General features: G+C 43.9%; 1 protein-coding gene across 1 annotated transcript; it reads right to left on the minus strand.

Moving 5' to 3' along the window:
• Positions 1-2,632: 2,632 nt before the first annotated feature.
• On the minus strand, positions 2,633-21,661 carry comtb (catechol-O-methyltransferase b). The gene is made up of 6 exons (XM_089009372.1): positions 21,508-21,661; positions 14,281-14,448; positions 6,682-6,799; positions 4,856-5,049; positions 4,658-4,789; positions 2,633-4,582 (listed from the first exon to the last, which is right to left on the minus strand). Exons 2-6 carry the CDS (start codon positions 14,446-14,448, stop codon positions 4,403-4,405), a joined length of 792 nt encoding a protein of 263 aa, XP_088865498.1. The 5' UTR covers positions 21,508-21,661; the 3' UTR covers positions 2,633-4,402.
• Positions 21,662-21,682: the final 21 nt, after the last annotated feature.

Genomic DNA, 21,682 nt, shown 5'->3' on the forward strand with positions numbered 1-21,682 from the left:
ATGCGCCTTCTTCTCCCGCCGGCTCAGCCCCGCAGAAGCCAACTACGACGTGGGGAACCGGAAACTGCTTCACTGTATACACGGACCCACAAGAACCTGGCCGCCATTCGGTCCGCCAAGAGACTCAACTCGCGGCAGGCACGATGGGCACCGTTCCTCACGCGGTTTAACTTCACTCTCACCAACTGCCCAGGGTCGCAGATATTGCAACAGCAACAGGTGCAGGCAGACACACTATAAACTTCATTAATAGCTGGTTCCCTTGCTTGTCTCTTCTCTTCAAATTGTACAGATGGCTTGTGCGGGTTGCTTGTGGAGCCTGATTGATGGGATTTTAACCTGTCCCCGACAACAAACAACACAGGTTGGAATAAGCTCGCACGATATGCCGACACCACTCACGTTTAGCGCTGCACAGCGGCTACCACCACAAAAAAGAACAGTGGGAGAAAAAGCAGGACTGGCCGACGGAACACAGATGATCCGTCTCACGGTCTGTGCCAAAAAGGCCTCAAACTCCGTGGGAACGCCTCCCACATACAGCGGTTCAAGCAAGAGCGCAAAACCCAACCCGGTCTCGAGCAAAGCTGCTTCGAACCTAGGATGGCGGCAATATCAATACTCAGAACTATGGCCAGTAGAACTTACCAAGAGATTAATAAAAATCCCGCAACATATACCACCAATTTGCCGAGTGTTGTTGTGTTATACCTGATTCACTTCAACAACTGCCCCTGGTTTGAAGTCGTCATCTGCAAGCCGTCTCCAGGCTCCTTGTCTTGCCTTCAGGCAAAACTGGAAAGTGAACTTGCAGTAGTTTAGTCTCCCGGGACTTGAGAACACCAAATGTTAGGGTGTGATGAATAAAGCAGGAATCAAAAGTAAAAACTAAAAAAATTCTTTAACATTTAGGACGGCATAAAATGCAACTGCTAACCCCAGAGGGGCAGGCAGCCCAAGGGAAAGAGAAGCTGTTTGGGAGAGCTTTTATAAAGACAGCCCGGATGTGACGTCATGACCATAAGTCCGAGAAAATAAAATGATGCGTCAGGAAATAAAAAGAAGTTTAAAATGTGTTCCTATAGCAAATTTCCCGAACACTTGTATTTCCCGCTTTGTGGAGGTGCGCGTAGAAGTTGCATCAGACAACATGTAGTTGGTGGGACGCCATGACCATGTAATACGTCAGCTCATCCGTCGTGATTCCTTGTCGGTGGAAAAGTGCTTTGACATGCTGAAACTACGAAGCCAGGTCGCTCTGCCAGAACTCGGGCAGCCTCGCGGTAGAGGCAGCGGCTGCCAGTTGGGGAGGTCGGGGCGGCACCTCTTCGTCTGTTAATAATAATAATAATTATAATAATAATCTCATCTCATCTCATTTTCCGTACCGCTTATTCCTCATTAGGGTCGCGGGGGTTGCTGGAGCCTATCTCAGCTGTCTTTGGGCACGAGGCGGGGGACACCCTGAATTGATTGCCAGCCAATCGCTGGGCACACAAAGACGTACAACAGTCACTCTCACACTCACACCTAAGGACAATTTGGAGTGGTCAATCTGCCTGCCATGCATAGTTTTTGGAGTGTGGGAGGAAACCGGAGGACCCGGAGAAAACCCACGCGGGCCCGAGGAGAACATGCAAACTCCACACAGGGAGGCCGGACCGGGACGCGAACCGGCGACCTCTGCACTGTGAAGCCGGTGTGCTAACCACTCGACTACCGCCCCTAATAATAATAATAATAATAATAATAATAATAATAATAATAATAATAATACATTTCATTTATAAGTGCCTTTCAAAACTCAAGGTCACTTTACAGTCACATGATAGGTTTTTCTGTGGGTGAGCAGCGGCAGCCACATGCGGTAGCGTTCACTCAACCCACAAGTAACCCAAATAGATAGAAAGCGAGCTAGCTAGCTAATAGAGCGCCAATATTAGCTGACTGGCTGTCTAGCTGTTGGCTATTTGGCTATCTATTAGCTATTTATTAGCTATCCATTAGCTAGCTGGCTGTTAGCTGGCTAGCTGTTGACTATCTGGCTATCTATTAGCTATTTATTAGCTATCCATTACCTAGCTGGTTAGCTATTAGCTGTCTAGCTGGCTGTAATCTGTCTAGCTGTTGGCTATCTGGTTATAACAATAATACTAATAATAATAATAATAATAATAATAATAATAATAATAATAATAATAATAATAATAATAATAATAATAATAATAAAAATAATAGTAATCAACATCATACATTTCATCTATTAGCGCCCCCCAAAACTCCCAGGGACACCCCACAGCCACAGGATATTGCATCTATTTGCTATTTATTTGCTCTCCATTAGCTAGCTAGCTATTAGCTGACTGGCTGATAGCTGTCTACCTGGCTCGCTGTTGGCCATCTGGCTATCTATTAGCTATTTATTAGCTATCCATTAGCTAGCTGGCTGGCTTTTAGCTGGCTAGCTGTTGGCTATCTGGCTATCGATTAGCTATTTATTTGCTATGCATTAGCTGGCTAGCTAGCTTTATCTATTTCAGTTACTTCGAGGTTGAGTGAACGCTGGCGTTGCCAGAAACATTTCAAACGTCGGGGTCACCAGTGTAGCAGTAGAAGAAGGAACACACATGACTGACTGGAGCATGTCTTTATTCCAACAGCTAACAAGTGGATACAAACAAGCATTGGAAAGTGCTGTAAAACAACCTTAAATTAAACACGCCCCCTGCTGTATGGCTGATGGGTAAGAGGCATGGTCCTAGTGCCCGCCCTGCAAATACTGTAGTGCACTGTGTTTTACATACTTGGCCAATAAAGATGATTCTGATTCTGCCGGTTCCTGGTTTGGTCTCAGCACAAGGTGTCGCTTTTGCTAATTTGGCAGAGCGGTTCCTGCCAACCTGTGTGATGGAAGGCACCTCTGGTCTGTGATAGTTTGGTGACAGAAATGAGTCGATTCCCGCAGCATGACCATTCAGAATTTTTCAAATTGTGTGCAAAATTCTCAAGTCGACTCCTGCAGTGTCACCATTAAGTATGATCCGAATCGTGAGGCAAATTCTTGAATCGACTCCCGCAGTGTCAACATTCTGAATGATCCGAATCGTGTGCGAATTTTTGAGTCGACTCTCATGGCGTCACCTTTCAGAATGAATCAAAACGTCTGTGAATTCTTCATTCGACTCCCATTGTGTGCGAATTTTTGAGTCGACTCCCGCAGCGGCACAATTTCAGAATGATCCGAATCGTGTGGAGATTCTTGAGTTGACTCCAGCAGCGGCACAATTTCGCGATTGATGAAAGCAATGGTTCTATAACTTTTTCATTTAAAGCACAGTCCTTTGGGCAAATGTTTTCATCGTGGAATACAACTCAAGTGCACAACCCTAGAGGGAGTCTGAGGATCGCTGAAGTGCGACATAGCGTAAAAATATGTGGTAGAACGTACGATTGTTAGTGTTTTTTTCTTTTTTTAAATGAATCCTTATTTATGGCCTACTACGACCTTAGTAGTCGTTCCTTATACAGTGATACCTTGGTTTACGAACTTGGTTCCCAGACAGAGTGTGTAAGGCGAAAAGTGTGTATCCCAAAAATTAATTTCCCATAGGAAACCATTAAAATGAGAATAATCTTTTCCCGGGTCACCAGAAAACGTTTTAATTCTCTAAGCCTTAAAATTACACCACATATGCCTTATTTTATGTATAATAAATGTGCTATGGTATTATGATTAAAGAAATAAACTGCACCGTATAATAACGTCATTTTATTTACCTTTGTGCTGGTCGTTGATGGCTTGATGGAATGGAGTGGGCGCTTTCATCAGCATTAAACACTTGATGAGGATCGTAGCCTTCTTCTTTCACCATCTTGAGGAATGATCCCTTGTACGTGCTTTCTCTGTGATGATTTTACCTTGTTCCTCATCAATTGTGTTCTGTTTAGCTGGGTTGATATGTACAGATGGATTGTGCGGGTAATTTGTGGAGCCTGATTGATGGGAATTTTAACCTTGCTGTCTACACTCTGCTTTTGAACTATCAAAGTTGAAACGAGTCCAAATTTCACTGTTTGATATCCATTCTCTCTCTGCCGTCTGCCTGTCTCTTTAATGTTCAAACCACCTCCCCTCACTGCTGCGTTCTTGACCAATCACGTGGCTTTAACCGAAGACTGGGGGCCGGGAATAGAGGACAAAAACAGTCAACTGCTATTTTCTTGTTCGGAGAGCGGGCTCGTGCGCGAACGACACATAACTCACTGTGTCGTGTGTATCCTGAAAAATAGTTTGTATGCCAAGGTAAATTTTTCATAAATTTAATGTTCGTAAACCGAAAAGTTGGTAAACCATGGAGTTCGTAAACCGAGGTATCACTGTACCCATAAAATGTGCCACAAACTACCCCAAGTAGACTGACTTCTCCAGGCCATCCTCCGCTTTTGTATACTCCAGGTGAGATTTGAAATAGTGGCTTTTGTACCGCGAACTGTTCCGGATGTACTCCAGGTAGTCTGGTGTGCCAGGGCAGACGACATTATCGGCCAGGAGGACGCTCCCTGGCCCGAGGAGGCCGCACTCCTGGTAAAATGAGGTCAAAGTCGGTGTCACATGGGATGCCAACATCAAAATGCCATGGGTAAAAAAATGACTTGCCTCCATTAGCTTGGTGTCAAGAAGGTAACGATTCTTCCAGTGGTCCAAGAAAACCAAGTCAAATGTTTTTATGCCAAACTGCTCCTTCAGTTTGGGGATCCACTCACCAGATTCTCCTTCAACTAACTGCACCTGCCGAAAGAAGAACACACGACTCAAAATCCCCTTTTCAATGGCGTTCAAAGCAGAAGCTTTTACCTTCTCAGCAACACCTGCCCATGCAATGACTTGCCGAGCGACGGCAGCATAGTCGGGATTAAATTCAAGCGTGATGAGCTGCGCGTGAGGAGGCAGTAAACTGGCGATGCGAACTGTGGAGTAGCCGCAATAGGTGCCCAGTTCCAGCACACAAACCGGATTGGCCTCCAACACCACAGAGTCAAGAATGTCACCTATGTCACACATGTTCAAAGAATAGATAGATAGAGATGGGAGAGAGAGATCGATAAGAAAAATACAAAAAAAGGCACTCGTTCCCAGTAGAAAAAAAGATGCATTGCAGGCTATCTATTGGCTATCTAGCTGGCTATCTATTAGCTATCTATCCAGCTTGCCAGCTATCTATTAGATATCTATTAGCGTGATAGTTGGCTGGCTAGCTATTAGCTACCGAGTAGCTATCTAGCTGGCTGGCTGGCTATCTATTAGCTAGCTGGCTGGTGTCAAGGTAACGCGCCTCGTCAGGCAGGAGAAGAAGCCCAAAAATTAAGGAAATGAATTTGGATGGTTTAAGTCCTGCTGTCCCTCTCGCCCCAAACCCCTCCCCCCCGAGTTTCCCTCGAACGCCCGTTACCGGGAGGGCCAATCTACGGGGACTAAAATCAAAGGAGGGGCGGGAGGAAGGGAGTGAGCGTTCCTTCCCCCTCCTCGTCCCGATTTCCCGATTCTATAAATAACCCTGTCGCTGACACTGGCTATTGTTATATTTTCAATTCCTGAATAAATTTGTGAATGGCAGTGAATGAGTTAAAAATCTGTTCTTCTTATTATTATTTTTGATGTGTTGAGAATTCTTCTCTGATTGACACACTGTGTCATAATTAACAATAACCTAAGCTCTCTATTTGCTATCTTTTTTTTTTAACTTCATGTTACTTCCGGGTTGAGTGAACGCTGGCGCGTGTGGCTGCCGCTGCTCACACGCAGAAAGTATATTCTGTGACTTTAAAGTGTCCTTGAGAGTTTTGAAAGGCGCTTATAAAATAAATGTATTATTATTATTATTATTATTATTATTATTATTATTATTATTATTATTATTAGCTGCTAGCTAGCTCTCTATTTGCTATCTAGCATGCTAGCTATCAATCTAGCTAGCTATTAGCTATCTGTTAGTGAGCGAGCTAGCTGTCTATCTATTTGAGTTACTTTGTGGTTGAGTGAACGGTGGCGCGTGTGGCTGCCACTGCTCACCCACAGAAAAAAAATTATCCTGTGACTGTAAAGTGACCTTGAGAGTTTTGAAAGGCGCTTATAAATGAAATGGCTTCTTCTTCTTCTTCTTCTTCTTCTTATTATTATTATTATTATTATTATTATTATTATTATTATTATTATTATTATTATTATGTATACGTACTGTATATCCATAAAATAGAACTGAGTTATATAGCAGAGCGCTTGCACATATGCATGTAAACAGCCACCAGTAACTAAATATTTCATTGGTTCAAGTGTCTTGACTTGATCAGAATCAGAATCAGAATCAGAATCATCTTTATTGCCAAGTAGTATGTAGAACACACAAGGAATTTGTTTCCGATAGAACACGCTGCACTAGTATCGTCGTCAAAAAAACTGCTAAGTGGCACTATACAGTTCCATTTTGGCTACTGTTGAAAGAGTTCAAAGAGTTCAAAGAGTTAGATGTCTTTTCTGATGATTTTTTTTTTACTTTACATCGGAAGAGGTTAAATCAGAAGTGTTTTTTTCCCTCACAGTATATTTACTTTTACTTAATGACAGAGTGTGGTTATTTTTTTCTCTTGTGAGAGTCATGTCGTCGGGGCTTATCCGCTCAGTACCTTTCTCATTGCCGACGTTCATGGCCCACTCGTTTTGGTTGCAGAAGTCATCGATGGCTTTGATCACGCTGCGAGGATTTCCTCTTGTGGCCTTTTTATGTACTGCAGCTAAGAGCCTCTGAAATCGAATGGGAACGGAACGACGGACAATAACCATCGAATCCCACTCCTACGTCTATGTTTAGATGATGCTAAAATCAACTCACATATAAATGCGGCCACATCTTAAATTTGAAATGCTCATTTGAGTTTTTCAAAGCAGCATTGTGAGCAACGTGGATGACGAGAAAATGAGGACAAGTGTAACGGGCAAACGTCCTTCAACTATGTCTTCAACAATCAACTCTTTAAAATTATTTGTTATTTGATAAATAAAATTTTTAAAAAATACATATGTTTGCCGTCAAGTAGAGGAAGTGCAATGCGCGAATGTTTATGTGTGTCTGTATAGACCAGGGGTCGGGAACCAATGGCTCTCGAGCCATATTTGGCTCTTTTGATGATTGCATCTGGCTCGCCGATAAAACTAAATACATATTCTTGCTTTTTCGCTGTTCATTTCGTGTTTGGGCGGCAGAAAGCGCAATTTTGATTGGATGACACTGACCTATGGCTGTTGATGTCGTAACAGGTAAACGCCCCCTTTTAAATAAGCCTGACGAGTAAAAAAAACTTTGTGGAGAGAACAAGTTCTGCCGTGATTCTTATTTGCAATGAAACAATACCACGGATGAAACAGTCAAATATCAGTGGCACTATGACAAGCCTCCTGCTAACATTAGCATCAATATACTTGTGTGAGAGACAGCAGAAAGCAAGCGTGCAGGGCTAATGAGCAGTGTGCAGGCTGGCTTGCAGTAACTTCACGTATGGACCTGGAAAGTTGACTTTCATTCCGATTGTTTGGATGGATTTTTTTATCAATTAAGAAGAATGGAAAACTTTATATTAATGGTGAGTATTATCACAAAGTTATTTTAAAAAAATATACTTTATTCTGACATTTTGTTGAAATCACATGTTTGCGTGCATGCATGTTCATGTGTATGTGGCTCTCATTGAATAACATTTCTAAATATTTTACTTTTATGGCTCTCTTAGTCAAAAAGGTTCCCGACCCCTGAGATGGAGGAAGCGCAATGTTAGGGTTAGGGTTAGAGGTGTGATCACATCCACGTCCATCCTCTTTATTTTAACTTGTTCAGGCACAATCTGTAAGTACATTTACACCATTATACATTTTACTGTTTGTTGTGCAAGTTATTTATAAGCCTACATCAATATTTCAACAGTTAAGCATTTCACATGCTTACCATAGAATTGTTGAATGAGCTAGAGAATCTTCTTCTTCTTTTCCTTTTGGCTTTTCCCTTCAAGGGATCGCCACAGTGAATCAGTAAGCTAGAGAATAGGCCTGTTATATTAATGTAATTTTATATGTATAACTGGATGCTGTACAACATTCATATTCTTTTTCTGTTTGTATGCAGTTTTACAAGAAAGACTTCCATAAAACTATTAAACGGTGGATTCTCATCTTCGTATTTTTATTGGAAGATTGTTAAGCTCACTGTCTACACCAGGGCTGGCCAACCAGTCAGAGACTAAGAGCCACATTTTTTACTGTTACTGCAAAGAGCCACATCAAGATGAGCTGTAAACTCAAGATGACCACGCAGGGAGCCACTGCGTGAACACACAGCGGCTCCCCTCTCTCTCCCGGCAAATTGGCATTTTTGTGTTTATTATGTTTTGTTAAAGTCATAAGTGCCTTGCATGCTGGGTCCCAGAGGACAGTAATTTCATATGTGCTGTATGTCATGCATATGAGCATTTGACAATAACGCTGACTTTGATAAACATGGGCACACATGAATACCCCATCACCCCATCCCTCACACACACCTCTGCTCAGACAGATTTATTATAAGCCTTCTTCTTCTTCTTCTTTTCCTTTCGGCTTTTCCCCTCAGGGGTCGCCACAGCGAATCAATGTCCTCCATCTATCCCGGTTTTGTGCATCCTCTTCTGCCACACCAGCTACCTTCATGTCCTCTTTGACCACATCCATAAACCTCCTCTTCGGTCCTCCTCTCGGTCTCCTGCCTGGCAGTTCAAGGCTCAGCATCCTTCTCCCGATATAGTCGGTCTCTCTCCTCTGGACATGTCCAAACCATCTCAGTCTGGCCTCTCTGACTTTCTCTCCAAAGCCTCTAATATGAGTTGTCCCTCTAATGTACTCATTCCTGATCCTATCCAACCTGGTCACTCCCAAAGAAAACCTCAACATCTTCAACTCTGCTACCTCCAGCTCTGCTTCCTGTCTTTTCTTCAGTGGCACTGTCTCCAGTCCAAACATCATGGCTGGTCTCACCACTGTTTTATACACTTTTCCTTTCATCCTAGCTGAAACCCTTTTATCGCATATCACACCTGACATTTTTCTCCAGCCGCTCCAGCCTGCCTGGACACGCTTCTTCCCCTCTTTTCCACACTCTCCATTGCTCTGGACAGTTGACCCCAAGTACTTAATATCTTCCACCTTCTTTATCGCTTCTCCCTGTAGCATCACTCTTGCACTTGGATCCCTTTCATTCACACACATATATTCCGTCTTGCTGCGACTGATCTTCATTCCTCTCCTTTCCAGGGCATATCTCCACATCTCTAGTTTCTCCGCCACCTGTTCCCCGTTCTCGCTACAGATCACAATGTCATCTGCAAACATCATGGTCCAAGGAGATTCTTGTCTAACATCGTCTGTCAGTCTGTCCATCACCATAGCAAACAAGAAGGGGCTCAGAGCTGACCCCTGGTGGAGTCCCACCTCCACCTTGAATTCCTCAGTCATACCGACAGCGCACCTCACAACTGTCTTACAGTCATGATACATGTCTTGCACCGCTCTGACATACTTTTCCGTCACTCCTGACTTCCTCATGCAATGCCACAGCTCTTCTCTGGGCATCCTGTCATACGCTTTCTCCAGATCTACAATGACACAATGCAATTCCTTCTGACCTTCTCTGTACTTCTCTATCAGCATTCTTAAAGCAAACACTGCATCTGTCGTACTCTTTTTGGCATGAAGCCATACTGCTGCTCAGAAATGTTCACTTCTGCTCTTAGTCTAGCTTCAACTACTCTTTCCCAGAGTTTCATTGTATGGCTCATCAACTTTATTCCTCTGTAATTAGTACAACTCTGCACATCTCCTTTGTTCTTAAAAATGGGCACAAGTACACTTCGTCTCCATTCTTCACCATCTAAGATCTTGTTGAATAACCCAGTCAGGAACACCACCGCCACCTCTCCAAGACACTTCCATACCTCGATTGGTAAATCATCAGGCCCGAGTGCCTTTCCCCCTTCATCCTCTTCAGCGCCCTCCTCACTTCATCCTTGCTAATGCTTGCTACGTCTTGGTCCACAACAGTCACGTCTTCTACTCTTTGTTCCTTCTCATTTTCCTCATTCATCAATTCTTCAAAGTACTTTTTCCATCTCGCCATCACATTACTGGCACCTGTTAATACATTGCCATCTCTATCCTTAATCACCCGAACCTGCTGCAGGTCCTTATCGTCTTTGTCTCTCTGTCTCGCCAGCCTGTAAAGATCAGTCTCACCTTCCTTGCTGTCTCGCCGAGCATACAAGTCATCATAGGTCTCTTGTTTGGCCTTTGCCACCTTTACTTTAACCGTGCGCTGCATCTCCTTGTACTGCTGTCTACTCTCGTCCGTCCTCTCAGTGTCCCACGTCTTCTTTGCTAACCTCTTTCTCTGTATACACTCCTGCACCTCCCCATTCCACCACCAAGTTTCCTTATCTACCTTTCTTCCACTTGATACAGCAAGTACTTTCCGACCTGTGTCTCTGATTATGTTCGCTGTAGTTTGCCAGTCATATGGAAGGACCTCTTGCCCACCCAGTGCTTGTCTTACCTCCTTCCTAAATGTCATGCAACACTCTTCCTTTTTCAACTTCCACCATTTTGTCCTCACTTCAGCCTTTGGTTTCTTCATCTTCCTCACTGCCAGCGTCATCCTACACACCACCAACCTATGCTGTCTGGCTACACTTTCACCAACCACTACTTTGCAGTCACTGATTTCCTTTAGATGGCGCCGTTAACACAAAATGTAGTCTAACTGTGTACTTCTGCCTCCACTCTTGTAGGTCACCCTATGTTCCTGTCTCTTCTGAAAGAAAGTATTCACAATAGCCATTTGCATTCTCTTCGCAAAGTCAACCACCATCTGTCCTTCAGCTTTCCTCATCTGGAGTCCAAACCTGCCCATCACCTCCTCATCACTTCTCAGGATGTTCTGTATGACTTCATCAAAGTCCAACCAAAATTTCTCCTTCTCCGCCAGCTCACATCCTACTTGTGGGGCATACCCACAAACAACATTGAACATCACGCCTTCAATTTCTAGCTTCAGACTCATCTTTCTATCTGATACTCTTTTTACTTCTAAGACATTCCTAACAAACTCCTCTTTTAAGATAACCCCAACCCCATTTCTCTTTCTGTCTTCACCATGATAGAACAACTTAAACCCTGACCCTAAGCTTCTAGCCTTTCTCCCTTTCCACCTGGTCTCCTGAACACACAGTATGTCTACCTTCCTTCTCTGCATCACGTCAACCAGCTCTCGACCTCTACCTGTCATTGTTCCTACATTCAAAGTTCCTACTCTTAGTTCTATACTCTTGGCGTTCCATTTCTCTCATTTCCTCCGGGCACACCTCCCTCCTCTCCTTCTTCGACCAACAGTAGTCCATTTTCCACTAGCACCCTGAAGGTCAACAGTACCAATGGCGGCCGTTGTTAACCCGGGCCTCGACCGATCCGGTATGGAATTCATAGGTTTGATTCGCATATTTGTTTTGGCAAAAATATTTACGTCGGATGCCCTTCCTGACACAACCCTCTGTATTTATCCGGGCTTGGGACCGGCACAATAAGACACTGGCTTGTGCCCCCTTGTGGCTACATTACAGATTTATTATAAGTATCACATTCTAAATACAAAATCAACAAATATATCGGAAATTGACTCCTAGAGTACTAAAACCACAGGCAACAAAGAACACTGTCTTTACACACACAAACTCACTTCAAACAAGTCTACAAACAAAAATATAATAATTTACAATAATGTGCATGTTGCTTAGTGGGACTTCTGGCATTCTTTGTCTTGGACAATCCTCATTAAATCTGGCTTGCATTCTGTTGTTGCCACTCAAAGCAATTCTTTTACATGAGTGTCAGTCAGAACCAATCGATGCTTTGATTTCACATGTTTCGGGGTAGAAAACACAGACATTGACAGTATCTTAAGCGCAGCCGGATTCGACATTGGGGTATTTTTCCATTGGCACGCGTTTCCAGTCTCTTCCCTTAAAGCAGGTTTCAATTGATCTTCCTCACACAGATCGATCATCTCTAACTCAGCCGCAGCTTCATCTGTGACTGGCGGGGCTTTCAAACAGTCCGTCTCCGCATTAAACGGGTTGACAAGGAACGTAATCTGCAGCCTTTTCAGTTGTAGAATCGGGTCTCAAAGTTTTTGTGCAAGTTTTCAACCAGTGTTGCATATCTGGCTCTGCTTATCCACGGCCACGCTGGTGACTTGCCCGCTGGCTTTTAGCAGAGTGGGAAAATGTGTTAAGGCTCCCTTTTGAATATGCGCCCTGAACAGATTCAGTTTGTTGACAAACGCAAACGCACTTTGCACCAAGTCAGGCAGAATTTTTGACTTACCCTGCAGCGTAAGGTTCAGTTTGTCCAAGTGACACAGCATGTCGACCAAAAAAGCCAGATCCATAATCCACTCGTGGTCCGAGAGCACGGCATAGTCATTGTCTTTCTCTTCCATGAACAGTTTCACGGCATCCAACAGCTCAAAAAAGCAAGAGAGTAGTTTGCCTTTTGACAGCCACCTCACAGTGCAGTGCAGCGGCAGGTCACCTGGAAGCCCTTGGTCCAGCTCAGCGATGAGATTCTTGAATTGTCTGTGGTGAAGCGCATGAGTGCGGATGCAGTTGACAATTTCCATCGCAGGCTTCATGACATTCTCTAAATTCAATGATTTAGACACGAGTTGCTCCCTGTGGATGATGCAGTGGAAATTCCAAAACTCAGGAAATGTTTGGTCAGGTTTGCACAGCCCCACAAGCCCGTTCACAGATCCGATCACGGCAGGTGCTCCATCCGTGGCTATTGCAGTCAGTTTTGGTATGGGCAGATTTGCTTTTGCAAATGCAGCCATCATTGTTTCCTTCACATCTATGCCACGGGTTCTGTCTTTTAATGGCACAATATCAAGGAGTTCTTCTTTGAGCACACAATCCTTTGTCACAGACCATGCAAATATTGCCAACTGAGGCTTGTCTTGTATGTCACAACTTTCATCCAATGCGACACTAAAATACTCACATGCTTGAAGGTCAGAGTGCAGCTGTGATTCAATAGCGGTGCTAATGTCTGAAATTCTGCGTTCAACAGTGTGGCGGGACAGTTGGACATCCGCTACCATTTGTTTTAGTTTGTCGTTTTCAGGAGAGAAGATTTCAACAACGTCCATTAAAGCATTTCTTAATAAACTCCCCTTCGTTGTATGGCTTTTTAGACTGTGCAATGTTCCAAGCCAGTTGGTATGATGCAAGCGTTATGGTCTCTAGGTGCTTTGTAAATTTTCGGGAAAAAAAGTTTTTAAAGTGACCAACTTGTGCTTGCGAAGTTCAGTCTCTTTGGGGAATTCTTGGTCGATGTTCGCGTGGAGTGAGCTGAAGTGGTGCTGAAGATTTGACGCTTTGAAATGCGCCAATGACGCCTGACATATAAGGCAGAATGGCTTGCCCTTACGCTCTACACAAAATATAAACTCTCCCACTCTGTTAAAAACGTCCTCTGTTCGTCTTCATATTTTCGTATTGCTGTGCATTTTTTCCCTGCCATTTTGAGAGCGAACTTGACGCAAATGAATTGTTTACGTCGTAAACAATTTGTGTGGAGTCTCTGACTGGTTGGTCACCCATGGTTTACGACATAAATGATTGATTTTCATCTCACGCACATGCGTGTTAACGTCACGTGGTCAGCTTGATACCGTAATTTCACGACTATGAGGTGCACTTAAAAGTCTTCACGACTCTCAGGTTCCCTTAAAAGTCTTGAATTGTCTCCAAAATGTGTAGTGCGCGCTATGGTCGCGAAATTACGGTACATAGAGGATGAATAGCAGCGCCAGCGCCAAACATTTTTTTACGCTTGTCATGTGGACGCCTCCTAAAGAGCCGCATGAAATCAACCAAAGAGCCGCATTCGGCTCGGGAGCCGCGGGTTGGCCAGGCCTGGTCTACACACTACGTTCTCATATCCAACGTATGGTTAGGGCAGAAGAGTTAGGGGTCAGAGTTTGTATGTTTCTGTATAGACTGTATTGAGCACAGAAAGCAGCCAGGTAACATGACACAATGCAGAGTAAAAAAATAAAAAATATGACACCGTGCTCAAGTGAAAGCCGTCTACTCTGTGCATAAACCGATGAAGCCTACTTAGATGACAAGCGAAACAAGGTAAAGTCCTACCTGAGGACGTGTGGACCGCGTCAGCGTGTCCAGTATCCACTCCACGATGACATCGTGCCAAAGGAGCGCCAGACCTCCGTGATACCGCACGGCGCCGGGGATCAGCCATTTATAAAGAGTATAGAGGAGCACCGCTCCGCCAACGCTGTAGCCGACGACCCACCACATCTTGCAGCCGACGAGGAAAAAGGGACAAGGTCATTTTTAACAATAATAATACATTTCATTTATAAGCGCCTTTCAAAACTCTCAAGGTTGCTTTGCAGTTACAGGTTAAGTTTTTCTGTGGTTGAGCAGCGGCAGCCACACACGCTAGCGTTCACGCAACCCGGAAGTAACTCAAATAGATAGAAAGCTAGCTAGCTAGCTAGCCAACAGATAGCTAATAACTAGATAACTAGATAGCTAGCCAGCCAGCTATATCACTATATAGCTAATAGATAGATAGCTAGACAGCTGGCCAGTATCTATTGTTCTTGGTATCCTAGGTACAGGAATCCATAAATCCATAACTGTGCCAACCAGTATTAGCATGTAGCCACACTGAGCAAACAGCTGCTGCTAAAGGCGACGACACTATAACAGCAATAGTTGCGAGACCTGTTGTGGCTCAATATGACTTCACATATAAGGCGGACCTGCGTATAAGGCGCAGGGTTATCTTTTCAAGAAAATCAAGGCTTTCGGTGTGCCTTATACACCGGAAAATACAGCACTAATTAACTAATTCACTGCCAGACCATTTAGTCTGAGTTGAGACCCTGTTATTGCAGAGGAGCTCAATTACACTTGGGCGCCGTGATCACACATTTGAATTGAGATAAAAGGAACCTCTCGTATTTCCTTTCGGCACGGCGCTCCCTTTGAGGGGGGCTAATGAGATGGGTGTTTACTATGCGGAGATGCTCTTGTCTTCCCTCAGTAAGATTCAGCCATCCCACGCTGCAATGGATATCATTTAAAGGATAACCGACACCATTTTTTGTTTCCTAACTGACATCAGAAAAACGTTTTATAGCATCCAAAATACAGTGAGACCTTGGCTTACAAACTTAATTGGTTCCCAGACAGAGTGTGTAAGGCGAAAAGTGTGTATCCCAATTTTTTTCCCCATAGGAAACCATTAAAATGAGAATAATCCGTTCCAAGGTCTCCATAAAATTTTCAACTAAATAAGCCTTAAAACTACACACAACATACCTTGTGATGGTCGTTGATAGCTCTTAATTGACACCTGTTGCTTTCTGACTTGTAAGGTCTTACGAAACTGAGGCATCACATTATCATTCATCATGTTGATGATTCTCATAGCCTTTTCTGGATGGAACTGTTCAACAAAAGCCTGCACATCCACTCCTGAATGGCCTGCTTCTGCTTGACCTCTTGAAGATAAATCAAATCCTCTGTGTTGAGGACCTCACTATGGTCAGCAACAAGCTCCTTGATGTCATCTGCATCCACTTCGAGTCCCGTAGGTGCCGGCAGAGATTTTATTACAACAAAAGGCGCGAGCGAGTCCGATGATTCCACGGACCCGGAATAAAACGCGACAAAAGAAGGCGGGCGGGAGCGATCCGTCCAGCCTGTCAAGCTAGGCAAAATAAAACGGCACACTCGGGATCCCGGAAAGCAACAAACTTACGCGATCGCAGCTAAAAATCACCTCGGGCAAAGCAAACTCTTGGACTTGCCAGCACAAGACACAGTGAGGCGCGAGGCGTCGTAATCATGTCACTGGTGAGGTGACAGCGACTCGTTGAAATGTCCCAGTATCAGTGATTAGGTGATCAACACGCACACCTCGTTCGTGTTTCTCAATGATCTCCTTCTTCTCCTCGACTGTAATTTTGTTTTGTGTCTTCTTCGGCTGGCGGAGGTTGGGAGCGGTGGCCCCGCCCCAGCTGTCAACTCGCACATGACAATTTCGGTGTCATTAGTCACATGAAAGCATCGACTAAATAACGCTTTTGTGTCAATCTTTTTGCGAAGGATGGTAGCAATGGTGGACGGTACCGGGTTCTTTATTTGTAGAATGGTCATAGAAAGTTACTCTCAGGGAAGTGACACAGCGTGGTAGATGTGTCAGGCTGAAATTCACATGACAGCCGCGGTGCGCACACGTGACGCCACAAACGCACACCTCGTTTGTGTTTCTCAATGATCTCCTTCTTCTCCTCGACTGTTATTTTGTTTTATGTCTTCTTCGGCTGAACACGAGCCTTTTTCGGTCCCATAATGGCAAAAGTATCGTTGAAGACCATCGATGTGTGCACTCATAGAAAGGGGGTGTGGAAAGGTAGGCCGGCTGGGACGCTGTTCGGTCGCGTGCTTTTGTGTTCTTCCGCCGAAGATTACTCCACCAGCCGTGGTGGGGGGTGTGTATAGCGAAAATAGTGAATATGCCAAGGTTTAATTTTCATAAATGTAACGTTCGTAAACCGAAAAGTTCCCCCACTGTAACCAAAACACGCAGGCTGATATTTTTAGTCAAATGCAAAACACCAATAAAAATGAGAGTGTCCTAAAACTGCAACAAAATGAGCTCGAAACTCGGCAAATTCAGAAAGTCCCGCCCTAGGGCCAGGTGGAAGTCCCGTCCATCGAACACCACCTGAGGGCCCATCGAGTGTGGAAGGAGACCAGGGCCGCCTTGGTGCGCACGGCGTCCCGGAACCAACGGGTCGCGGATCGTCGTCATCGCCAGGCACCCAAATACCGGGTCGGGCAGGAGGTGTGGCTGTCCACAAGGGACCTCTGGTTGGCCGGGACTTTGGCCAAACTGGGCCCACGCTTCACAGGTCCCTTCCCCATCGAGGCCATCCTCAGCCCGGTCTCGGTGAAGCTCCGGCTGCCACCTACGATGAGGATCCACCCGGTCTTCCACGTTTCCCTCCTCAAGCCAATGGAGACCAGCACCCTCCCTCCGTGATGTCACTTAGGGCATCGTCATCAACTCGAAAACAAGACTTCATGAATATTCAGTGCGAGTCTTAAAACTTAAAATATAGCTATACGCGGTGGAATCTTTGTAAAACGTGCTCAGTAGAAGTCATTTGAAGTGATTTTACAAATTATGGACGCAACTTGTCCGGAGGTATCGGTTGTCCTTTAATATCAACTGCAATAAGAGCACAGTTGCACATAGACCGCATGGTGCATTTTTTCTCAAGCAGGGATAAGATGTCAACTTGGATCAAAAGAGTGTGGATTAGACTTGGGGTGGGGGGGTCAAGTAAAATCACAAGGCCATGCTCAGCCCCCTTTTGTGAAAATGTCGCTAAGGCATGGCAGGCAACATCTGCTTTGAGCAACTGTGAAAGAGCAGCCGCCGTTGAGCTAATTCCTTTTGATCCGCGCTTTGAGTTGCATGGCAACTGGCTGCGGGTTAGGAGCCGTGTCACAAAAAAAGAAAGCGGAAGAACTGGATTTCAACCTTTCCATGTGTGCGCTGCCTCCTAGTAATGTGGCAACAAAATAAGAAACGTCAATTGACATTGTGTAAAAAAAGTGTGCGGATGCATAAATGTAAATAGGGGATGGGGTGGCTTGAAACGTGGCAGACTGTGAAAGGACACCCAAGTAATAATAATAATAATACATTTTATTTCAAGCGCCTTTCAAAACACCCAAGGACACTTTACAATAAAAACAATAAAACAAAGCACATAACAATAAAACATAAGTAAAATGATACATAATAAAATAGCAGATAGAACTATACATTGAAAGCAATTTTAAACAAGTGGGTTTTGAGGTGAGCCTTGAAAATAGGGAGGGAGTCAATATTACGGATGTTGGGTGGAAGAGAATTCCAGAGCTTGGGAGCAGAGCGGCTGAAAGCTCTGCATCCCATCATCGTGAGACGGGCAGAGGGCACATAGAGGTGAAGGGAGGATGAGGATCTGAGGGACCGAGAGGGAACAGAGATTTGAAGCAGGTCAGAAAGATAGGGAGGGGCAAGGTTATGGATGGCTTTGAATGTAAACAGAAGTATTTTGAATTCGATACGATGTTTAACAGGTAGCCAGTGGAGTTGCTGGAGGACAGGGGTGATGTGGTGAAATGAGGGGGTTCTAGTGATGATCCGGGCTGAAGAATTTTGGACGAGTTGGAGTTTATGGAGACATTTCTCATTGATACCGAAGAGAAGTGCGTTGCAATAATCGATGCGGGAGGCGACGAGACTGTGGATAAGGATAGCAGTGGTGTGAGGGGTGAGCGAGGGACGGAGACGGTTAATATTACGGAGGTGGAAATAAGCAGACTGAGTTATGTTATTTATATGGGACTGAAAAGATAGTGAGCTATCGAGGATGACACCCAGGCTCTTGACCTGAGGGGAGGGGGACACGGTTGAACTGTCAATGGTGAGAGAGAAACTGTTAGTTTTGTGGAGGGTGGATTTGGTACCGACAAGGAGAAGTTCGGTTTTGTCACTGTTAAGCTTGAGAAAGTTATGGGAAAGCCAGGATTTAATTTCTGAGAGGCAAAGTGAGAGGGATGAAGGTGGAAGAGAAGCGTCGGGTTTGCTGGAGAGATAGAGTTGGGTGTCATCTGCGAAGCAGTGAAAGTGAATGCCAAACTTACGGAAAAAATTGCCAAGAGGAAGTAGGTAGATAATAAAGAGAAGTGGCCCCAGGACAGACCCTTGAGACACACCAGAGGACACAGGAGAGGACCGTGAGGTGAACAAGTTGATTTGGATGAATTGTGAGCGATCAGAGAGATAGGAATGAAACCAGCGGAGTGGGGTATGTGTGATGCCTAGGGTGGAAAGTCTGTCGAGCAGGATAGGGTGGGAAATGGTGTCAAAGGCTGAGGTCAGGTCGAGAAGGATGAGGATGGAGAGTGAACCGGCATCGGCTGCCATAAGAAGATCATTCGTGATTTTTATGAGAGCCGATTCAGTACTGTGGCGGGGGCGGAAACCAGACTGGAATTATTCGTACAGGTTATTGTGAGTGAGATGTGAGTGACAACAACAAACAACAAATAACAAATGTAATTTCAATCCTTCCTTTTTTTTGCAAAAGGCTAAAAAAGGTCTTTGACTATTTTTTTGCATCTGATTAAAATTGATTTCAATGTCTAGGTCAAACTGCAATTTTATTATTTATTATTTTACTTCTGGTTTTGTTGTTGTGTGCTTTGTCTTTATTGTAAAATGTCCTTGGGTGTTCTGAAAGGCGCTTGAAATTAAATGTATGATTATTATTATTATTTATTATTATTTACAGTTATGAATTTGTTATTGAAGCCATTAATAATAATAATAATAATACATTTAATTTCAAAGTGCCTTTCAAAACTCTGAAGGTCACTATACAGTCACAGGATAAGTTTTTCTGTGAGTGAGCAGCAGCAGCCACACGCGCCAGCGTTCACTAAACCCGGAAGTAACTCAGATAGAAAGCGCGCCAGCTAGCTATTAGATAGCCAACAGATAGCCAACAGATAGGTAGCTAGATAGCTAGCCACCTAGATAGCTATACAGCTAATAGAAAGTTAATTAGAGAGAAAGCTAGCTAGCCAGCTAGTAGATAGCTAATTGATAGCCAATAGATAGCTATATAGATAGCTATATTAAACATTGCTCAAGATAAACATTAAAGTAGTAAGTTAAATCAGTAGCCAGCTAGTAGATAGCTTATATATAGCAAACAGATAGCTAGCTAGATAGCTAAATAGATAGAAATCCAGCCAGCCAGCTAATAGATAGCTAATAGATAGCCAATAGATAGCTAATAGCTAACCAGTTAGATAGCTAGCCAGTCAGTCAGTCAGATAGCTATTGTACGGTATTACAGAAAAGACAGAGAATTGACTTAGTGCAATATTTCTTACTAATGTCGACAAACAAAAGTCAAAAGAACAAAAATAAATAAAGAACAAATAATATGACAAAACAAAGACACCGAGTCCTTCAATCTTCAGCACTTGCTGTACCCTCTTTGTGACATGATGAAAGCCCCTCCACATATTACATACAGCGCACACAACAAATTAATGAATAACTAGTTTTCAAATTTGAAGTAAAAAAATAATGACTGTTATTGTGGTTTACATACAACAAATTGAAATTTTAGTTCAGACTTTGGCAAGCATATTGACATGCTTGATTTGCTTTCGCGGACCCAAGAAAATGACTTTGACACAGGATTTAAAGGACAAACCGACATCTCCGGACAAGTTGTGTCCATAATTTGTAAAATGGCTTCAAATGACTTCTACTGAGCGTATTTTACAACGATTCCACCGCATATAGGTATATTTTACGTTTTAAGACTCGCGCTGAATATTCAAGAAGTCTTGTTTTTGAGTTGGTGACGAGTCCGTACGTGATGTCACTAAAGGACCGCCCCTGACCGTAAAAAAGACGCATTGTGGTGGTCCTTCCATCACGTCAATGTATTTTGCTGTACTTGTTTGGTCTGGGGACCTCGTGTTGCACCCAAAAGCCGCCAGAAGGCCAGAAGAGGGCGTCCAAGCGCCATATAAGGAATTTATCAGCCTGTGGAAACAGAGGTGGCCACAGGAGGTCGCCATTTTGTGCCTTTTTTTTTGGGTGAGAGATTTCCCCCCAATGTTGCCTCAAAATGGCACAAATAAATTCTTTAATTGCAAACATGTATGCTTTCCTCTTCAGAACTATTTGAATCATATTCATAACTGGATGTGTAACAAGAAAACATATTCTCCGAATCTGAAGCCATTGTTTTGATTCACTCGCAATGCAAGACGTCTTGGCGTGACGTCACGAACTGGGGGCGGGACTTTCTGAAAATGCCCAATTCGCAGCTCAATTTTTTGCAGATTTTGGACACTTTAAGTCATGTTTTGCATTTGACTAAAAATATCATACTGTGTGTTTTGGGTATTTTAGATGCTATAAAACGCGTTTCTGATGTCAATTAAAAAACAAAAAAGTGACGTTGGTTGTCATTTAAGGGATTAGCCCACTATCTGAATAGAAAGAGAGCTAGGTGGCTCGCTCGCTAACTAGCTCCATAGATGAGCATGGGATTTCTCAAGTTTGATTTGCCCTTCGCGGGCCAAATAAAATGATGTGGCGAGCCAGATTTGGCCCCCAGGCCCTGACTTTGACACCAATGGACTAAACGGTATGACAGGAGTCAGTGTTTCGAGCAGCCATGATGTTTACTCTGTAACAAAGGTATTATTCACCTGTTGAAGGACAACAAACCAGCAAAGGAAAGTGAAACTCACCTTTGAATATGTATCTCGTCACCGCTGGAAGGCACAAGTTGTCCGTAGCGCCAAGAGTTGTCGAGATCTGCTTGCATTCACATTTGACTAGCACGCGTTGGTCTCTCTGAGCGCCACGTAATGCGAGCGAGCGAGGAATGCGGCTAAGACCATATAGTATTTCGGCGCGTTGCTC

Source organism: Hippocampus bargibanti, linkage group LG12, assembly GCF_051943395.1.
Source record: "Hippocampus bargibanti isolate YZ-2025 linkage group LG12, ASM5194339v1, whole genome shotgun sequence".
Taxonomy (NCBI): Eukaryota; Metazoa; Chordata; class Actinopteri; order Syngnathiformes; family Syngnathidae; genus Hippocampus; species Hippocampus bargibanti.